We start from the raw sequence: 21,076 nt of genomic DNA on the forward strand, positions 1-21,076 counted from the left end.
TTGAAATAAAGTTGAAGAGGTCTATGATATAGAAGTTGTGATATAAAATAGATTAGTTTCGATTTATATCACCAGTTGGCGGTACTGAGCAAAAATGTCGTTTGACCCTGGTTTGAATTTCCCGCCCCGAACTGACAAATGAAACACAGTATGAAATTGGCTTGGGCGACAGTGGCGCTGTCTCGCGGCAAACAGTAGAACTGAAATCTTCGTCAAAAACTCTCAGTTCCACTTTCTACCGCTAGATAGCATTACTGTCGCCTAAGTCCCTTTCCTATTAAATTGAGCATGTTTTTAGGCATTTTGCATGAATAGATTTTTTGGCATTGCCAATGACATAACGCACAGGGTGGGGCCCTTAAGCTGTATTTGCATGTACTAGTCTTGCAAATAACCTCGACAGATCTACCATTTATATTCATTTTCTTCACGTCTTGGACAAAGATTTTAAAACTTGATGACGGTTGCGATGATAGACTGAAACCTAGCAATTGCAGTAAGACTTTTTGACAGTGGAACGCACCTCAGCAAACACCTATCTATTAACACTAGTTTTAACACTAGTTTTAGTCCCAAAGTTGTAGTTTCCATTAAATTTTACCTCTCTTATCAGGACACCTCTAGGACAGCACTTGTCAGTCCCAAGAGTGTCCTTGATAGAGCAGTTCTACTGTGCTCCTTTATTTTTGTTAATCCATTACCACACCAGAGCCAAACAAGGCTAGGCACTCCAATACAGTCCCTTTCGCCATCCTGATTGTCCTTCCTCTATGTACCAGGCGATAAGAAAAGGCCTGTCCAATTGCGTCTGGAATGTAAGTGGGGCATCTGAAGCTTATAATCAGAATTAAGCACTCCAAGTAAATAGATTTAGTAGCTCTTCTACTGTGTTAGGGATTGAGGGCTTCACTTCCCTCCCCCACAGGACTGGTTGTGACATTGTCCCTATCAACCTGTTTGCAGCATGGTGAACAGAGGGCTACTTATTTAGTATGTGCATTCCGGGGGAGGGGTCAAGATTAAATTTCACCCTCGGACATTGTCAGACAGCTAGGCCATAATCACCGGTTGTGACATTGTCCCCATGGCATATACCACACTGTTTTACACTTGGTGCAAATCTTCATGTCACACCCCATGACAAATCTGAATCAGATTCATTAGTGTCCATTATAGGTTGTGACAATGTCCCCATCATGCCACCCTAGGTGAAATTTAAAGACGCATAATTTTCAGGTATACAAGGACATCTCATTAATCGAATTTGAAAAATGATGTTTTAGAGCAGTACTAGTTCACCCAGACACAGATGCAGAGACCAGTCCCTACAAAACGTTTCTTCTGCTTATTTACTTAGTTTCTTCTGCAGCTCTAATCTAACAATACAACACCAAAGCAAACAAAATGACATTTGCGTAATTTACAATTTTATTCTTAATTGAAATTTAAAACAATGACAGGTTGTAGGCCTAAATGGGCCTGCTCGTGGTAAAAAGAATAACAGAAATTCCTAGAGTGATTAGGATCTTAAGTCAAAGACAAACACAGGGAGTGGTTCTTTCTGCCCATCATTGATTTCTACCGATCAGAGTGTCACAAGTTCAGAGCGAAATCACCTGACCGTCATGCGCCCTTGACATCGCCATCTCTCAGACGGTAACCAGAAATGGTGCAATCTGGCTGCAAATTTTTCCCAGAGGGGCGAGATAATGATTATTTCAGACCGATCAAAGTGTCACAAGTTCAGAGCGAAATCACCTGACAGTTATATGGAGTTGTGTCACAAGTTCAGAGCGAAATCACCTGACAGTTATATGGAGTTGCACCAAAATGCAGACTCTTCATTTCATTTGTAAATAGGCATCGATTATTTTTGTTACATTCAATGGACCCAGTCCTACAATGTCAGGAAGAGCCAAGTCTGCACATAATTACTGCTATGCAGATTTGCCCGCGAGGCTGAAAAGACCTGAACATTGCCACCGCTTTAGGAGTGTAGCAACAATATTGCTTCAAAGCAAGAAATGAATCTGCACATATTTACTGGTATGCAGATATGCCAGCAAGGCATCAAAACTTTCGTAAGCCCTTAATGAGCAACTAATTTATAAAATTACAAACAGGATTTATCTTACAACTGTACTGCTCCAAAGAAAGAGCAAAGTCTGCACATAACTACTGGTATGCAGATGTGCCTGTTCGACAAAAAGACCCTGAACACTACTACCAAGCAACACTAATTTACAATTGACATGAAAGAGTATACAGTTTGAGGGAAAGCCACATAACTATTAGATAATTGCCCTCTGTACTGGTGATAATCAGACTGGCCTGAAATTCTCATTATCGACCACTCCTCAGCGGAAATGATTATCCAACAAAAAATGGGGTCATTGTATACAGTGGTACTGTATTACCCCGATGAGAAGCATTTACTGATGTCCCCCACTCTCAACTAAGATATTTGTGCGTGTACCGGTTTGACTACGGGCTGAAGTTGACGATGTACTCCTGACGGAGCCATTGGGTGCTTCGCCCGCTCATTGACCGAGGCGTGGTGACCTGGAGACAGTGACCGGATTAGCACTAGCTGGTCGAGGGACACTTCACAGGGCGTCAATTCGCAACTTCTCATCATTTTTAAGGCACGACCCATTCACGTGGACCAAGTTTTACCCGTCAACCTACTCCTTACGTAGCGTGGGGTACCAACCCACCGCAGATTCAGGAGTGTGCAATGGTTTCCGAATATCCTACACCCAATTGTGCTGCCCATTCGCAATAGGTTTAACCACCGTCATGCGCCCCTGACATCGCCATCTCTCAGACGGTAACAGGAAATGGTGCAATCTGGCTGCAAAATTTTCCCAGAGGGGCGGGATAATGATTATTTCAGACCGATCAGAGTGTCACAAGTTCAGAGCGAAATCACCGGACAGTTATATGGAGTTGCACCAAAATGCAGACTCTTCATTTCATTTGTAAATAGGCATCGATTATTTTTGTTACATTCTATGGTCCCAGTCTTACAATCTCAGGAAGAGCCAAGTCTGCACATAATTACTGGTATGCAGATTTGCCCGCAAGGCTGAAAAGACCTGAACATTGCCACCGCTTTAGGAGTGTAGCAACAATATTGCTTCAAAGCAAGAAATGAATCTGCACATATTTACTGGTATGCAGATATGCCAGCAAGGCATCAAAACCTTCGTAAGCCCTTAATGAGCAACTAATTTATAAAATTACAAACAGGATTTATCTTACAACTGTACTGCTCCAAAGAAAGAGCCAAGTCTGCACATAACTACTGGTATGCAGATGTGCCTGTTCGACAAAAAGACCCTGAACACTACTACCAAGCAACACTAATTTACAATCGACATGAAAGAGTATACAGTTTGAGGGAAAGCCACATAACTATTAGATAATTGCCCAGGCCTCCTTTACAGCAGGTGTCCTAGATGCGGGTGCATCCTAGTTAGCAATAGTTTTTCCAGACCTCTGTGATATCCCTCTCCTCCAATCTTAAAACCATGCTGAAACAGAGGTGAAAACCATTAGGACGATCATAAATTTTCAAGGCTGTTACACATGAAAGTTTCTGTCACTGTTCATCCTGCTGGCATTCATCCTTTCATTATCATTATAGCAGAGGTAGCTACCTTGAAGATATGTGGCTAAGCATCCTGTCACAGACTCGTCCTCACTGTCACTGGCTTATTTTGCTGTTGCCAAGTTTGTACAGTCTGTCTGTAAATCCAATATGGTGCCAATTTTGCGTTGTCCTCGGCCCGACATCAAATTTTTTTCCTGTGTTGGCAATTAAGCTGTCACTGTCACATGTACAATGACTGGCATTACTGTTTCTCAGACAAAAGGAAGAAATAAGACACCTTTTTGACAGTTTGTCAGACAATACTTAGCCATGCCAAACCAAACCGCTTTGCCTTTTTCAACAGTAATATAGCACCGGGTGTCTCTTGGACAACCTCGGTGACAGCCACACCCCTGATCTTGAAACAGGCTGAAAAAGATCTTGAAGCCTTTAGAATTGTCATGCAAGTAATTTGTTGGCCATTACTGAACGCAAGATTCTTTGATATCATGCTGAAGCGTTTATCTTCTCAATATCTACCGTATTTTCCGGCGTATGACCCGCGGCTTTTTGCCCTCAAACAGGCCCAAAAAGTGGGGGTGCGGGTAATACAAAGGTGCGGGTCTTGCGTGGATTCTGAGAGGGATAAGCCCCAACCCCAAAGAAAAAAAAGGGGACCAAACTGGTTACTTGATAAGGATTTATGTCCAACGTTTTCGCATTGTTTTCAACCAATATTTCCACCATGATCGCATAGTTTGTGATGTCTCCGCTAGGGAAAATAGTTACGGCCATGCTGGAATTGATCCACTTTGGTTAACAATTAAAAAAAACATGGCGGTTCTAGGATGTCAACATCAATGAATGGCTTACTATTTTTGGAGAATGCGGGTCTTGGAGCAGTGCGGGTCATAATCAGGTGCGGGTCTTGCGTGGCTTTAGGTAATGGTCAAAGGGGGTGCGGGTCATAGGGCAGTGCGGGGGATAATCCGGAAAATACGGTAATCAAGGTAGCATAGTTGATAGACGCCCAGCTACCTAGGCATTTTGTAAAAACTTCAGTCTCTAGTTTCTTCCACCTTATCCTTGTCATTCATTGGCTTATTTAGATACTGAGGTAAAGTTTAAGTTGACCAATTGTAAACACATTGTAACATTGTCATCATCTGATTAACACTGCTGGCTACCACGCAATAATGCCCAGGCTTGATCCCAGGGAGATTCTTCAGCACACCTCTCAAGCCAGCATTGCCAGCTTCGTTCTTCGGCTCAGGTCATTTGCATCAAGTCTGCCAACGATGCTCCCAAGACAGTCGTACCCTTGCATAAGTCTGCTGTCAGAATGGTGGTAGATGTACCTACTGTGCTCACTCTGTCATTCTCACGTCTCCCTTTGGCACTGTCCTTGGTTACCACGCCATCTCTTGCCCCAATCTTGCGGCTCCCACTCCGTAACGTCATTACGCGTCCCTCTGGTCAACTATACATGGACCGGATCATGATCTACAGCATGGCCTGGAAAAGGAGTACAGTTTTCTTTATATAAAACTTGGCTGAATTTCGTGACATTATGAGAACACAATGAGATTAAGTGTCAGCTATTGTTTTTTGTTCAGAAACAATTTTTCGTCATTTTCGACAGCAAACAGACCCAGACTGTGACGACATGAATTCCCTCTAGTTTGTGACCTTCTTGCATGGTTTATGGTCAACTAGAACCTTACCTACCAGGATTGGGACAGGTAAAGACCTAAATCCCCTCAAGGTTGTGACTCCCGTAACATCTTACTGGTACATGGTTATGCTTAGAGAACCTGGATTGAAGAAAGTCTTTTGAATCGAGGGAGTAGCATCCCAGGACTGCCCCTGAAGCAGTTACTACAGGGGTCCCAAGAACCACATGGGAAAGGAGAAAAATTGGTATTTTTTGCAGTCGACAAAAGACCAAAAGAAATGAGGATGCATTGTGACCTTACATTCCACAATGGATGAGGAGCATGGTCTTTCCATAAACTTGGGTGAAGACATTCATGACATATATTTCACAAAGTTCACTGAGTTGTCAATGAAAACCTATGCAGTACCATACCCGATATGCTTGGCTCCAGTTTCTCCCCCAACAGTTGTACACATTGTCGCAGCTTGCCAGCACCATCCTGGCCAGTCGCTGTCTTAAGCTCTGTTGCCTGTTTGTCTCCAATATTGATCCTGCAGAAGCAAACCATTTTGTTGATAACAAGGAATAGGATAATATAATTTTCTGCGACAGGGGTGGGTCCCATAGGATAATAGCCCAGCAAAGGGCTGTGTACCTGTCCTATTAGTGTGCAAATAAAATCTCGCACACCAACTGACCATCTTAGTTTGGCTACAGATGTGATCCTCTCTTTCTGGTAAAGTACCATATCCCAGTCTCTTCCCATTCTGCATTTGCAACTGAAAGACACCTGCTTCGTTCAGTCTCTTTGGACAAAACACAGATTTCATGGTCTGGTCAGGCATGACCTTGGAATCTGTCCTTTCAAAAAAATGTAATTCAAATTTATATAGTCCTTTGGGAGATTAGTTAGGCATCAGCAGACAGATGATGGGAACGAGGCTGGAACACATAGCCTTGGCGTATTATTGAATGAACTTCAAAGAAGGGAGTACGTTTTCACAGACCACAGAAATTTGTGACTGTGGAATGTAACGGACACTTTAAAATTTTTACCTCTATAAGTTCACAATATGAATTGATCCTTCCTAGAAATTGGGTATGGCATTGAGGTGAAGTGAATCCATAGCTCAGCACTTTTTGCTACACAAGGAAAAACATTTCTGATGATGCGGTCTGCAATAAAACAATTCAAAGTTATAAGGTAAATATTAAAATGTATCTGACCAACCACATCCAGAAGCCAGATGGCCAAAGACGGAGTCACTAGGACAATAAACCCAATAGGTGGGGCACTAAAAAATTAAGGAAGATGGAATATTCAGGAGAATAAAACCTCATCCAGAGCGAATGCTGAATTCAAAGTACAACATCAAGAAGCTTCTCTATATCTATCCCTCAACTCTATGGGTACACATCTTCATGTTATGTAACTAGTGTCGTCTTAGACACAACTGTAGATGTCCTCAAGGTACCACTTGGAAATGTTTCATTACCCTGTACAAAGTCTGTCTTTGCGGACCCATGGGAAGGAGGCAAGGATCCAATTTTGAATCAACTAAATTCTTACCTTGATATTCTCTAGATCTTGCTGGTTCTTGCTTGAAAATGGGGATGGTGGTGAGGCAAATTGAATCCATAGCTCAGTACTTGTCATTATACTCTTGTGAAAAACATCTCTGGCTGGACTGCAATAAAACAATAAATTCTAGTTTTTTAAAGATGAATATCGAAGTGTTAATGACACAAAGCAGTGGTAACATCCAGAAATTTCTGCAGCATGCAATAGCTGAAGGAATCTAATTGTCCGCATTTGAAGTTTTGCAAACTTGTATGGGACACCAGTGGCAAAGAGGTGAATAAGTCGTCAAAGTAGCTCACAGCAAAAGCTCATCTATATAAGAAGCATGCAATAATTTTTTAAAGAATTTGCTGACTTCAAGGGACATCTGAAATCTGAACACCCAGATCTTTTGGTGGTTGTAATGTTATATTTGAAAAGGTTGAAAAGATGCTGGTTGGAACATCCTTTTCTTCCTACACTGGTTCCATGCATGTACGATGCATCGCATACAAACAAATAAAAGTATTTACAATGACAAGAGAAAACTCCTACAATGACAAGAGAAAACTCCTACCGCCTTTCAGCCTGACAGGCTATTCTCAAGTAAAGAAAAAAAACATTTAGAAAAAGAGGTGGGGCGTGTCCACGAGACTAAAGTCTACCATGATTGGTTGATTAAATGAAGACGTCATAGGTACTGTTTCCTTAGCCAAAAACAATTTAGGAGCTAATTAATTGCATCAATTATCTTTAAGGGACTCATCTGAACACCGTGATATATTTGTGGTGGTGAAATTCGCTTGTCTTGAAGGGACATATCTTGAACACTGAGGTATCTTTGTGGTCTTGACATTTACCTGTCCACAGTGGGTATCAGAAACCAGAACACCTCCTTGTGGTTGCCACATTGACAGGTAACCCCCCCCCCTTGGACAACCCACTTTTTGACCAATATCCCTGTTATGCAGGCAAAAATTGTGAATGTCACAAAATCACAACCAACCTTGAGCCCCTCAACAATTGTATGGATGCCACAGAGTTCTAGTGAAGATGTCAAGGACACTTTCCCTCTGACATAGAAAAGTTGTATGCAAATGTTTGGAAAATCTCCCCATTGTGGGAAAGTTTTTTGAGAAAATTGTGGTCCAAAGAACCCTTTTCACAGGCAGCGTAAGTTTACCATGACATGAAATGAAATGTTTTAAATCAAATCATCACCAAAAGCTTTCAAAATATCATGAAAATTGGAAGACATGGACCACTTCCAAGTAAAATGCTAAAATAAGCTTGTTATTTTTTACCTTTATGCCAAGGTAAACCAAGCTTGCCTGTGAAAAGGGTCTTTTCAAAATGGCCCCAATTCATTTTTGCAGTTTGTCTATTTCCATGGCCTTGCTATACCCCGTAGACATGCTGGAAACTGGGTTAGAACACAGCTTTTTATCTCAAACCTGAAGAGAAAAAAACGCTTTCTGTATCTGCAGTCCCCCACCCGCTAGAATCTGTTCCTTTTTCCCCATTCTCCCCTGCTAGGCCTCTTCCCGCGAAAATCAAATGTCACACAGCCGAACAGTCAATGCACGTTGTTCATGCACACAGCAAACACGTGATTCGCAGTGGGCGCAAAATGACACAGAAACATTGTATTCAGTTATAGCTTCAACATGATTTTCACCAACAAAAATGGTAAAATCTCCACGTAATTCAGTTTACCAGATGCATAATTACAAACAGAACAACAATACCTGGCTCCGGCACATTGGTGAGTATCATAGAACATAGAAAAGTATGTTTTTTATGAAAATATCGCTGCCTAAGTGCGACCGGAACGCCGCCATGAAAATTTTTGCCAACCGCACAAAATTCCCTTATTACTGCCCCGATAACGCAAGAAACGCAAAAACATCGGAATATGGATGAGCTAAGATACCTAATCTATGAACTTACCATCCCAAAGTTGTCTTCATGCATGAAATAGAGGTGAAATGAGAGAATTAAACGGAGAAGTTTCGAAACATAAATGCCGCCGGGGTGGAAAATTCCGCACGTGGGTCAGACGATCTGGTGATTACGTCATTATCATCAGGCGGCTGGGGCAAACAGGCGGCTGGGGCGAACAGACGGAGCATTTTTTCGGCGGCAATTAAAAAATTCGGTGTATTACTTAGACCCTTAATCACATCACTTTCCCTTTTAATTTTTCTCTCTCACCTTTCCGAATTCAGGATATTCCGAAAAAATTTTGAGAGCGTCTTTCACCGTCATTCATCAATGAATAGCGGGACGAATAGTTGGTTGTGACAATGTCTTTCATGACAGGCCTAAGCCTTGTCCATTCAAAAATGTGACTGTGTTTGCTACGAATGGCGCTCTTTCTTGATTAATTCTCTCCGAGCCCACCCAGTTCTTCTGCATAAGTCAACAATTGAGACACAGTCCTGAGGAAACAAGACATCTCCGGCCAAGACTCTAGCCTATGCTGTTCATTTCGTCTTCCTGATCGTCCTCCGGGCGACAGCGCGAAGCCGGTCCACTGCATCTCCTGTGATGTCCAACTCTGCAACTGATTGTGATGAAACAGGAGTGCAGTATCAGTGCAAGGTCTAATCTAATCTAATAATAATAAAAATATTGCAGTCCAGGGTCTTCTCGAATTACGGCTGAGCCAGAAAAACAATAACGACCACAACAGACATTGGGGATTCCCCAATGACGTCATTTTCCCGCGATTTCAGCAACATGGCAGTCCCATCAAAAGAAAATGAGATTGATCTCGGTAAAACTTGTCTTTCCCATAGAATCTGCTTTCTAATTACGTGTAACCGGTGATGTTATGAAAATATATGTGTATATGACTATATCAAACAAAATAGCAATGGCTGTCCTTACTGCAGATGTCTTTTTGCAGTGCTTATTTTCGCCTGTCAAAATGAAGACGTGTACTTTTGTATAGACTACATCATCAGTACATGTATGCTGTACACTTTGCAATGCATGCACATAGGCATTTTGCTGCTTGTACAGGTTGGGGGATGTTGCAATGATGTGCATTATTAAAATCATGCTTGTGATATGTCTCAGGCTCTCTTTTAGCTGGACTGTCATTGAGAATAGACCCATATACTACACACCAAGTTTGTTTTGGCTTCCTACGTCGCCTGGGTTTTTCAATTTGTTCAGCCTATCGCCCTTTGTTCGGGCGTATTTAATGAGCATGTGTGAAGTTGTCTCAAAGTCTTTCTTCACTAGGTTGTATTACCCATGCTGTCAGTCTTTCAATTCGTCAGACTCTGGGACTCGATAACAAACTTTAAAATCAATATTTATGGTGACATCAATCATGGAGGTATAAATAATTATTTATACCTCCATGCATCAATCAATCATGCCACAGGCCCTAGAACTTCTATGACAAGAGCAGGCCTAGCCCTACTGGCCCTAGCGTTGTCAGGTTGTGATTGATTTGGCCACCCTCGCACAGTGTAGGTTTCCTCTGTGGTCTCCGCTACGCTCCTAAGTCAACGTTTTCGTTATTTTATTCAATATTTCAGATAACTTGCAAGAGTCTGGTTTTGACCTATTCTACAAGTCTTTACCCGAGGTATGTGATGCAAAATCTTACAGTTTTAGTATATTGACTCCCAACTGGATCCATCAGCATGCATTGCCACTGAAGCATCATCATATCATAACATTTCTTTTAATCTATGAAATATGTACACTTCAAAATTGATTAACAAGTTTTTAAGACAACCTATTTTGTATCTTTTTTTTAGTGACAAACCTTTTATCCTCAACTGAAATAGGAGAAAAGTAAATACTCTCCATCTATTTGTTTCTCCTTCTGCCAGCAGATTCAATGTACTTTTGTAATTGTAGTAAATCTATTTTTATCCCTTTTTCAGAAACCTGCGACATCTATACGATTCTTTGACAGAGTAATTACAACCTTTAGATTTTAATTGAATTCTCCAGAGTAACATTTTGGTAATTCACTATTGCACAAGCCCTGTCTTTAAGCTAAAATCATACCATCGTGAAAGGAAAATATCCAATCCCCCTCATTCTTCTTTGCCCAAGTGATATTGACTCTTTGTATGACTCCGCTGTTTAACTTTAGGATGCCTATTACACGGTGCATGGCCAAGATGCTGTGTTTGCAGGGAAAGAGATCTTCAAAAGCATGGGCGTTGTCAAATATTTTGGTAAGTTTTTAGCGCTTAAGAATATCCTGCAAAAAATGTGTTGCCTGCAAACCTTCAGAAGTTGCTTCCTTACACATGTAGTTCACAGTAGTGTGAACCTTATTGTTTTGCACATGGTCCAAATTTATGCTCATGGTGATGAAATAATGGTGAAAAAGTTAGTCATGAAGGAGTATGGTATCGCAAATTGAGTTTTCTTTATTAAGAATACTCTATATTTCCTTTTCAGGGAAGAAAAAGCGTGAATATGTTTGTGTGAACAAGACAAACTTTGAGTTGATGCTTCGAGAGCTTCTCCTGGTGAAGCAGTACAGAGCTGAAGTCTATAAATGCAGCAGAAACACAAGTAAATGGGAGTTAGTATACAAGGTAATGTTTTAGGCAATGCCTCTGGCGTTGTGATCTCCATATAGCTGCAATTCTGCTTTGTAATGAGCTTACATGTAGGCTAATGATATACATTTATGTTGGGGTTTTTTTAATAAGGAGAATTATCTTGTCCTTAAATGCACATGTATCATGCTTCTTCAATTCAGAATTAGGTTTTTAAGCTGACAGTAGGTATTCAGATATTGATATCTTTCATTGCAGGGATCTCCTGGCAATCTGACCCAGTTTGAAGATGTCCTCTTCAGCAACTCTGAGTTGTCTGTGTCTGTTGGTGTGTTAGCTGTCAAGTTGGGAACAGAAAATGGACAACGGGTAAGTGATCATAGTGAGTTTACCCTGGGTAAACATAAGGAGTTCAACCTAGGTAAACATAGGGAATTTCCCTAGGTAAACATAGGGAGTTGACCTGAGGTAAATATAAGGAGTTGACCTGGGTGAACATAAGGAGTTGACCTGGGTGAACATAAGGAGATGACCTGGGTGAACATAAGGAGTTGACCTGAGGTAAATATAAGGAGTTGATCTGGGTGAACATAAGGAGTTGACCTGGGTAAACATAGGGAATTGACCTGAGGTAAATATAAGAAGTTGACCTGGGTGAACATAAGAAGTTGACCTATGTAAACATAAGGAGTTGACCTGGGTGAACATAAGGAGTTGACCTGAGGTAAATATAAGGAGTTGACGTGGTTGAACATAAGGAGTTGACCTTGGTAAACATAAGGAGTTGACCTGGGGAAACATAGGGAGTTGACCTGAGGTAAACATAAGGAGTTGACCTGGGTGAAAATAAGGAGTTCACCCTCGGTAAACATAGGAATATCACCCTTGGTAAACATGTGGAGTTCACCCTGGGTAAACGTAAGGAGTTTAGAGAGAAAATCACATCACAGAAATGTCTGTTTTTTCTGGACCTTGTTTTAGTTTTACTGCAAGATTTTTCTCTGCCATTACAGCCTATTTACATGTAATTCATCATACTCAACTCTTTCATTCCTTATTTTCTTCAGCTGGTTGGTGCTGGTTATGTGGATGCCACACTGAGGAAATTTTCTGTTTGTGAATTTGTTGACAATGACCAATTCTCTAATCTTGAGGTATGTTTACCCATCTGTTCACTTATTCTTTTTCTAAAGAATGCAGATCTTCACTCTTATAACTAGATAGAAAGCTATGTAGACAAAATATAAGCAAGGAGATATATATATGATTATTAAGTTGTAAAATAGCTCTATTCCAACTCATCATACCGCTGTCCTTCTTGCTTCTTTCTGTAATGTATCATACCCAGTTGTATAACAATCTTGTTCCATTATTGTTTCTTCCATGTATAAAGCTGAAATTCATTGTTTTGATGACATTTGTTCTTACAGGCTCTGATAGTTCAGATGGGTCCAAAGGAATGCCTGATCCCTGCTGGCGACACTGGTCCCGAGTATGCCAAACTAAAAGAGATTTTGGGGAGGAGCGGAATGCTGCTCTCAGAGAGGAAAAAATGTATGTATGATTGATATTTGAACCTTTGCCTATTTCATGATTTTATGAATTGATTTCACCTTCTTGTCTGCATTCCTTGTCCTTCCAGATTTCGAATTTTTGTATGCATTAAAACCTCTCTATTAAGGAAACTCTTGGGACTGACAAATGCAGTCCTTTATTGAGAGGTGTCCAGATTACAGAGGTCAAATTCAAGGGAAATGACCAATTTGGGTCCATGTGTGTAAAGTCAGATGATAACCTATATCGTAGTTGATATCAGACTATAAACCCAAATCTTTATATGTAGTGTCCTTATTGGAGAGGGTCCTTAGTAGAGGGGTGTCTGCTATAAAGAGAGGGTCCACTGTAGTTTTTATTCCTGTCGATTTTAGCTGAATTCTCCACAAAGGACAACGTGCAGGATTTGGATCGTTTGCTAAAGTTCAAGAATCCGGAGCAAGCTAGCAGTGCAGCACTTCGTAAGTACATGTATACATGTAAAATTTTTGTCTTCTGTGAAACATTTCTTTGTAATCGAATTGCAGTCCAGGTAACACGTTTTAGTTTGCCCTATTTAGGCATATTCAACCAGCTTAGCTCACATTCAATGTTGGGTACCACCTCGGAGGGGATATGATTAGTTAAAGCATGGGGAGCTGTGGATAGAAGTTGAATCATACACTTTCTCTTTCAGCTGAAATGGACAAGGTTCATGCTTTGGCAGCAGTTGCTGCGCTCATCAAGTTTCTTGAGGTAGGTATACTTAGGATAGACCAGTCTTCTCGGCCTCGACCAATATGTTTTTTCTTAAGTTTCTTCTGTAAAGGATAGTTGAGGGTTATCTTTTCTGCCTTCAATGAATGATAAATCCCGTTGATTAAAACAATACTGTTATAAACTCCTCCTGAACCATTTGTTAACTATTGCCTTTAAAATGTAACTTTCCCCATTTCAGCTCCTCAGTGATGAAGATAATTTTGGCCAGTTCTCCTTGAGCACATTTGATCTGAGCCTGTACGTGAAGCTGGATGCTGCTGCAGTCAGTGCCCTGAATCTTCTGCCCGCCCCGAATGAGGGCCCCAACAAGAACCAGAGTGTTCTTGGATTGATGAACAAGTGTCGGACAGCCCAGGGTCAAAGGTTGATCGAACAGTGGGTAAAGCAACCTCTCCTCGATAAAAATCAGATTGGTAAGATATCTTTCAGGCGTTCACTATGATACGGACAAAAGATACAAGGCTCAAAAACAAGAATTACTATGGTTAAAAAAGTAATTTTGATTGGTGCTGTGTTAAGCGTTTTCAGTTGAAAGTTCACCTCAACCATATATGACCCGTCACAGCAAAACCTGGTGCATGTTGCTCATAGGATGTGCCTAACTGACACTAGGAAATAATAGAAGAAATTGATTCGCTCGGATTTCACAAAAGACAGATAACAGTGAAATGAACAACCAGTCGGTCTCAACCTTGACCTTTTGGCCTCTTTGTGTATTTAAAAATCTTGTCTTTCACTTCAGAGGAAAGATTGGACATTGTTGAAGCATTTATAGAAGATGGTGAACTCAGGCAGACATTGCAAGAGGACCTATTGAGAAGAATACCAGACTTCCAACGCCTTAGCAAGAAATTCCAAAGGAAAAGGGCTAATCTGCAGGCAAGTGCCTCGTTCAGATTCTGCGACCCAGTCAAGGAAATTAATAGATGTGAAAGCTTAAAATAAGTTTCCTGAACAATTAGAGCCATAAATTGCCTTGTTTCGAGTAAAATCGTTCTAATCTTATTATATCCTCTTCCAGGATTGTTATCGGATTTACCAGGCCGTAGAGAAGATGCCACAGCTCCTAGAAGCCCTGGAGAGAAATGGTGGAACCCATCAAGCGTTGCTCATGTCCGTCTTCACCAACCCCTTGAAGGAACTTCTCATGGATTTTAGTAAATTTCAAGAAATGATTGAGGCCACCTTGGACATGGCACAGGTTGAAAACCATGAATTTATGATAAAGTCCGACTTTGATGAGGTTCTTCAAGGTATGTAAAGTAAAGTTTGTTAACAAAAGGGCCAGCCAGCTTTGACATAGGACTCTCTTCACTTCCAAACTCCTATCTCTAATGCCCAGTGCCTGGTGATTAGGCAGTTTTGTACCCTAAATTTAGCTAGGTGGCGGCTAACCAACCGGATGTGTCCATCATTCGTGTACACCAGGCATCGGGTTTCTACCAGACTCTTTGGAAAAGCAAGATAGCAGCAAGATGGAATAGATGAAGAATCTACTTGAACTCATCTTGATATAGTGGCAAGAAGCGTACCTGCCAATCAGTTGACATAAAAGGTTTTGAAGTTTTTTCCAATCTCTTGCCCGAAATATTGTAAAATGAATTCCTTAGAAAACAAGTCTTTTCTATTTGCAGAGTTGAGGGGAAAATTAGACCGGATAGAAAACGATATGCAAAAACAACTGAACCGGGTAAGTTTTGTTTGGTGTCTGCCGTCCCATGTGACCTTTCTGAATTTTGCAAATAATGTAATCGCAGTAAGTTATTACTTTATGATGTGTTCTCAATTTCCAGGCTGCTAAGGATCTTGGAGTAGAAGCTGGAAAGGTGTTAAAACTCGAGTCCAACAGTCAGATGGGCTATTTCTTCCGAGTGACACGAAAGGACGAAAAGGCCTTACGGAACAACAAATCGTACATGATTATTGACACGAGGAATAATGGTGTTCGTTTCCGTAGTAATGGCCTACGTGATCTTAATGAGGAATATATAGATATCAAGGAACAATACACGGAACAGCAGAAGTCTGTGGTTGATGAAATTGTCAACATTGCAGGTGAGATCATCTTAAATTGACCTTACGGTTATGGGGAGACAGAAATACTTGCCTGAAATATCACAATGCAGATTTGACTGCTGATCTATGTATCTTGCTCTTGTTTTGACTGTGAGTATATTCTAATTTTTGAAACTCTTGAAACAGTAAACCACAAAGACGAAATTTGATATCACGAAAGCACGTCTACTTGGTTTTTTCCAAAATCTCATGAATTCTGATCCTGAAAGATGGAATTCGATATCAAAAGAGTAATTCTACTTGTATTTTCTGATGTCATAAAAATTCTGATCCTGAACATGTACAACTTTTTGTTGTACTGAGATAAGCTGCAGGTTACTGGTATCGCTGATCCTTTTTCATGAACCTTAAATTGTTTCTTCTTATTGCAGCTGGATATATTGATCCCATGGCCGTGATCAATGACATCATTGCCAAGCTTGATGTCCTGGTCAGTTTTGCTCACGTTGCTACCTCAGCGCCTATTCCATACGTCAGGCCAAAGTTATACCCAAAAGGTAAGATCTCATTGAACAAATCATCCGGGAATGGAAGATGTTTTAGATTTCTGTGTTGTAATTTGTGTTGATAGAGCTGCATCTCAAAGCTTTATTTCATACTTAATGATACAGATTAAGATATAAAGCCTAGTGAGGTTTGATGTTGGAGAATTGTTGACAGAATTTTACAGTAACTATAACGATTCAACAGAATTCTGAAATGTGTACTATACCTCACTTCTCTTGATTCTGATACAAATGAAGGTGGCTGTATTCTGATTAAGGCAAATTTCTGATGTACTACTGAGGTAATGTCAAACTTGATTGCAGGCACTGGTAAGATGAATCTGAAGGAAGCGAGGCACCCATGCTTAGAAATGCAGGATGACGTGGCGTTCATTGCTAATGGCATCCGTTTTGAAAAAGATAAAGCCATGTTTCATATAATCACTGGACCAAATATGGGAGGAAAGTCCACTTATATAAGATCTGTAAGTATCGGATCAGGAAGTTATCAGATCTGTAGGAAACAGATCTGTAAGTTACATTATCAGATAGATCTGTAGGTGTCAGATCCGTACACTTTTTGCAAGGCTTCCTGGAGAGTTAGTGCTTCAAGATGACTGGTTCTCTGTTACTTTTACTTCCCAGCAATCTCTACTCTTTCTTCAAAGGGCAGCTATTTTTTTTAATGACTTGTGCAAATTCTTGTGGTCCAGGGCAACAGCATTTCCAGATTTTCTGGTGTGCTCCTTGAGAGGTTGATGCCTTCCTGCATACGATCCTTTCATTGTGATGTTTTTGTCAACATAACATTTCCTTCCATTCCAGGCAGGTGTCATCATCCTGATGGCACAGCTGGGTAGTTTTGTGCCATGCTCTGAGGCTGAGGTGTCACTCGTCGATAGCATCCTGGCCCGTGTTGGTGCCGGAGACAGTCAGATGAAGGGCGTCTCCACGTTTATGGCAGAGATGTTGGAGACTAATGCTATTCTTAGGGTAAGTAACTCTTAAAGGACTAGAGCTAAGAACTAAATTACAAGTGTAACGCTGATGGCACTACCAGAAGTGCTGACCAAGAGCTTGCCAGTGAATGGTCATGTCAGTAGTTTTGGTCAATTCTTAGTTTTTTGACATTATGTTTGAGGCAATTTATGTCACCCATACAATGTCAACAGAAGTCGTTGTCAGTTAAAGAATATATCCTTTGAATTTGACTTCTTTGGTAAGAAAAGATGGCGTTGTCTGTCAAAATCATTTACCTTTCAAATAGATTTGTTTTAATGTATATTTCTGTTTACCAATTCCAGGGTGCTTCTCAAGACTCATTGATTCTTATTGACGAACTGGGACGTGGCACGTCAACATATGATGGCTTTGGATTAGCTTGGGCAATATCTGAGTAAGCTACAAGTATTAAAAAAAATTACTTTTCGAACTCAAGTCATATCTCGAAACAAACTATCTAAAAGTCATCACCCAAGTGGTGTTTCATTAAAAAGATAGACCCAAACAAGAAAATGACTCGATGTAGATTTGAAAGCTAAAGAAGTTTTCTGATCAGTTCAGAGCAATAACTTGCCTTGTTTATTGTGGCAGTCTTCGTCTGATGTTTGACTTTTCTTCTCCAGGTATATCGCTACAAAGATCAAAGCATTCTGCATGTTTGCCACCCACTTTCACGAGTTGACGGCCTTGGCTGATGTGGTCCCCGAGGTCACCAACCTTCACGTGACCGCCCTCACCACCAGTGACACACTGACGCTACTCTACCGGGTGAAGGAGGGCGTGTGTGATCAGAGTTTTGGAATCCACGTAGCGGAACTGGCACATTTTCCTAAACCTGTAATTGAGGTGAGTTTTACATTTTGTAATGAAGGTCTGTTCCTTGTTAGACATTAAATCTAAGACAGGGCTGGTTACTTGTACTTTTTCGGTATATAACGTATGCGTTTTGGGTCACTGCATACAAAATTTTGGCGATTGTACACTAAGATCAAATTGTCTCCAAAATACTTGATAATCATGTGCTAATATTCCAAAATATTCAAATGGTACACTTACTGTTGATCAGACACATTGAAAATTGTTGAGGCAAGCAGTTCTGTTGAGGGTTGACAGGCCAGTCATGTCCGCATTCTCATCCTCACTGTCCTTGAAATATGTGTACTGCGAGGAAACTGGTCTGTAAGATCTAAATACTTCCATCCCAAAGCTAACTTGCCGTATTGCTCTTTCAGTTTGCCAAAGAGAAAGCTAATGACCTTGAAGACTACCAAATGATTGTGCACACGATTGAAGACACTGATGAAGATGGTGCATCATCTGCCAAAAAGCGACGTCTGACGAAGCAAGATGGTGAAAAGGTCATTAACGACTTTCTAAAGAAAATCAAGGCATTGCCTGTGGATGAATTATCACCGGATCAGATAATGACTGAGATAACAAAATTACGTGCAGAAGTTGCTGCAAGTGACAATCCATATATTCAGGACATTTTGACAAGGATGGCGTAGCTGATTTTTATCGTTAGAGGACTGTATTGAGGAAATGTGGTCTTTTACATGTATCTCTGACAGTTGTATACATATTTTCCAATTTATCCTTGCCCTGTCTGGTGCATAGAATCCTCAGTAGATGGCCTCCAGTCAAAAGATTGTACCACAATTCGGACTGTGTGTGGCTTTATCTCAAGAAATGTCTTTCCCTGAATCCGTTATGGTTTAATCGGCTTAGAAAGACCTACTGATGTGTGATTGATGCTCAATTTGTGCTGGGGAATGCCTTTATTCAGCATGTTTGGAAGATATTGTATTGTATAGCGCCATCTGAACCAGTGAGAAGCACTGGTGTACTGAAATCAGTTTCGTTAAGGAACAATCATGTACCTACATTGCATTTATTTTTCTCATTTTTGATAGCATCCCTGAATAGAATCAATAAAATCCATAAAATAGAAAAGAAGATTTCTTTTTGTTCTCCAATGTTCTGCCTGCTTTGACTTGTGAGGCAGTTATAGGTATTTTATGCTGTCTGTGATTGCATCACAAAGGGGGATTGTCTGGATGTACTATTGTCTTCCATATTGCATCAGCGCTCTGTCTTTGGTGGTCCTAGCAATTGAACAGATTGTCTTGCTATCTGCCAACCAGAGGTGGACTGTTTTGTTAGCTTGCAGGGTGCCTTTGCTATCAGCCCATTCTAACTGGCTATGTCTTCTAAGCTGTGTCCATCCTCCCTTCCCCACCCAGAGATAGACACTCTGGTGGCTAGAGTGCCATGGACCTGGCTAGAACAGTAGTGTCTTGTAGGGTGTCCTTGCCACCTAAGTCGAGCAGTCTGCTTTTTACAGTTTTTACAGGTGGTCTCTGTGATCAAAGGAGACTGGTGGTGACAGGGTCCTGTTGGGTGTTTCCAGAATTAGTCTCCCAAGACGTGCAATCTGGCTGTGACGGTCTCTTCTATGCAATCGGCCAAGTCTGGTGGTGACAGGATGTCCCCAGAATTAGTCCCCCAAGACGTGCAATCTGGCTGTGACGGTCTCTTATATGCAATCGGCCAAGTCTGGTGGTGACAGGGTTGTGCACCCCCACCAAAGACGAGCAGCCCGTCTGTGACAGTATCATAGAGGGGGTCTCTGCCATCAGCCGAGTCATTGTGAATTTACAGGACCAGGGGGTTGCTTAATAGGGGTTGCGAAAAAAGCCCTATTTGCACCCTTTCGGTTCCAAACGCGGCGACCTGGAACAAGATCAATACGGTCGCCGCGTCCCGGAACAAGATTTTCTTGTTCCGTGACGCCAATGTTTTCTCTGGTTTTCCTCAACTTCGCGACCTGGAACAAAATCGCCGCGGTCGCGTACCGGAACAGGACTGATTTTTTTGTTCCAGTTCGATGTTGTTCCAAGGAAGCACGGGAGGAAGTCTGTCCCAGGGCGTGGCGATCTTTGTTCCTTGTTTCCTGACGAAAACCCAACGAAAAGTGAACTTGTCCCAGGGCGTGGCGACCCTAGCGATCTTGTTCCAGGTCGCTAAGTTGAGGAAAACCAAAGAAAATCTTGTTCGAGGACGCGGTGACCGAGGCGATCTTGTTCCAGGTCGCCGCGATTGGATCAAAATCGTGTTCCATTTATATGCAAAAACTTCAGACGTGTATTATGCTTGGCTTTGTGGGATTATCACATGACCTACACGTCACATCCTAGGCCCCGTCATGCGGCGACCAACAGGTCAAAAATGGTAGAGAAATTTCTGATGCCAATTTATCCGATGTTATCTCAATAATCCTTTGCCAAAATCATCTCAATCTCGACGAATGGTAACTGTAGGAGTCAGCAAACGTGTAGAGAGGAACAGTTTCCTGTAAGTAGCATTTTTTGGTGTGATTTAGAGCCCTGTTGTGTTCAGATTTTTACGTGGTGCTGAGTGAGGCCGCGTGGAAGGAGCAATGTATTGCCGAAAACGCCAACTTTTCGTCTCCTCTCCCCACATATTTCAAATACTTCAGATTTTCAAAATTGGCATATATTGTCGGTGGGCAGTTCCCTAATCCCATCCCCAAGTCTGACAAAGATAATAGCAGGTTTCGCAGAGCTAAAAATTTGCGGTAGAAAGTCATTTGCTAATCTTCTAAAAACTACGTACGTAGGTAATTTTTTAGATAAGCAAAATCATTAGGCCTTTATAATGAAGATTGGAAGACATGGACAGCTTCGAGTAAATCGCTTGCCGTAAACATACGTTGCCTGTTAAATTATTTTTTGAAATATATTTTCGCAAACCACTCTATTATCGACAATCTCTGTATAAATTACTGAGGTTTAGCTGCCATCTACGTCAGCGTGACACACCCGT

General features: G+C 41.2%; 1 protein-coding gene and 1 long non-coding RNA gene across 2 annotated transcripts; one reads left to right on the forward strand and one right to left on the reverse strand.

Annotated features, from left to right (window-relative positions):
* Positions 1-1,462: 1,462 nt before the first annotated feature.
* On the reverse strand, positions 1,463-8,847 carry LOC135488091 (uncharacterized). The gene is made up of 7 exons (XR_010446923.1): positions 8,764-8,847; positions 6,823-6,940; positions 6,309-6,428; positions 5,685-5,803; positions 5,324-5,409; positions 4,958-5,110; positions 1,463-3,536 (listed from the first exon to the last, which is right to left on the reverse strand). It is a non-coding gene; the product is annotated as an uncharacterized LOC135488091 (long non-coding RNA).
* Positions 8,848-9,519: 672 nt separating this feature from the next.
* On the forward strand, positions 9,520-19,178 carry LOC135488135 (DNA mismatch repair protein Msh2-like). The gene is made up of 21 exons (XM_064772602.1): positions 9,520-9,592; positions 10,368-10,417; positions 10,722-10,754; positions 10,937-11,021; positions 11,251-11,390; positions 11,613-11,723; positions 12,422-12,508; positions 12,785-12,908; positions 13,283-13,369; positions 13,585-13,643; positions 13,846-14,080; positions 14,410-14,546; positions 14,689-14,920; positions 15,302-15,357; positions 15,461-15,722; positions 16,115-16,240; positions 16,553-16,713; positions 17,054-17,221; positions 17,533-17,624; positions 17,854-18,076; positions 18,463-19,178. Exons 1-21 carry the CDS (start codon positions 9,526-9,528, stop codon positions 18,736-18,738), a joined length of 2,811 nt encoding a protein of 936 aa, XP_064628672.1. The 5' UTR covers positions 9,520-9,525; the 3' UTR covers positions 18,739-19,178.
* Positions 19,179-21,076: the final 1,898 nt, after the last annotated feature.

The sequence above is a fragment of the Lineus longissimus genome, chromosome 5, assembly GCF_910592395.1.
Source record: "Lineus longissimus chromosome 5, tnLinLong1.2, whole genome shotgun sequence".
Lineage (NCBI taxonomy): Eukaryota > Metazoa > Nemertea > Pilidiophora > Heteronemertea > Lineidae > Lineus > Lineus longissimus.

Excerpts from the sequence above, each read along its gene's own strand:
- LOC135488135 (XM_064772602.1), top strand. The coding sequence starts at position 9,526 with ATGACGTCATTTTCCCGCGATTTCAGCAACATGGCAGTCCCATCAAAA. Across the intron at positions 14,921-15,301 it reads CTTTGATGAGGTTCTTCAAG|AGTTGAGGGGAAAATTAGAC; the intron begins GTATGTAAAGTA and ends TTCTATTTGCAG. Across the intron at positions 16,241-16,552 it reads GCCAAAGTTATACCCAAAAG|GCACTGGTAAGATGAATCTG; the intron begins GTAAGATCTCAT and ends ACTTGATTGCAG.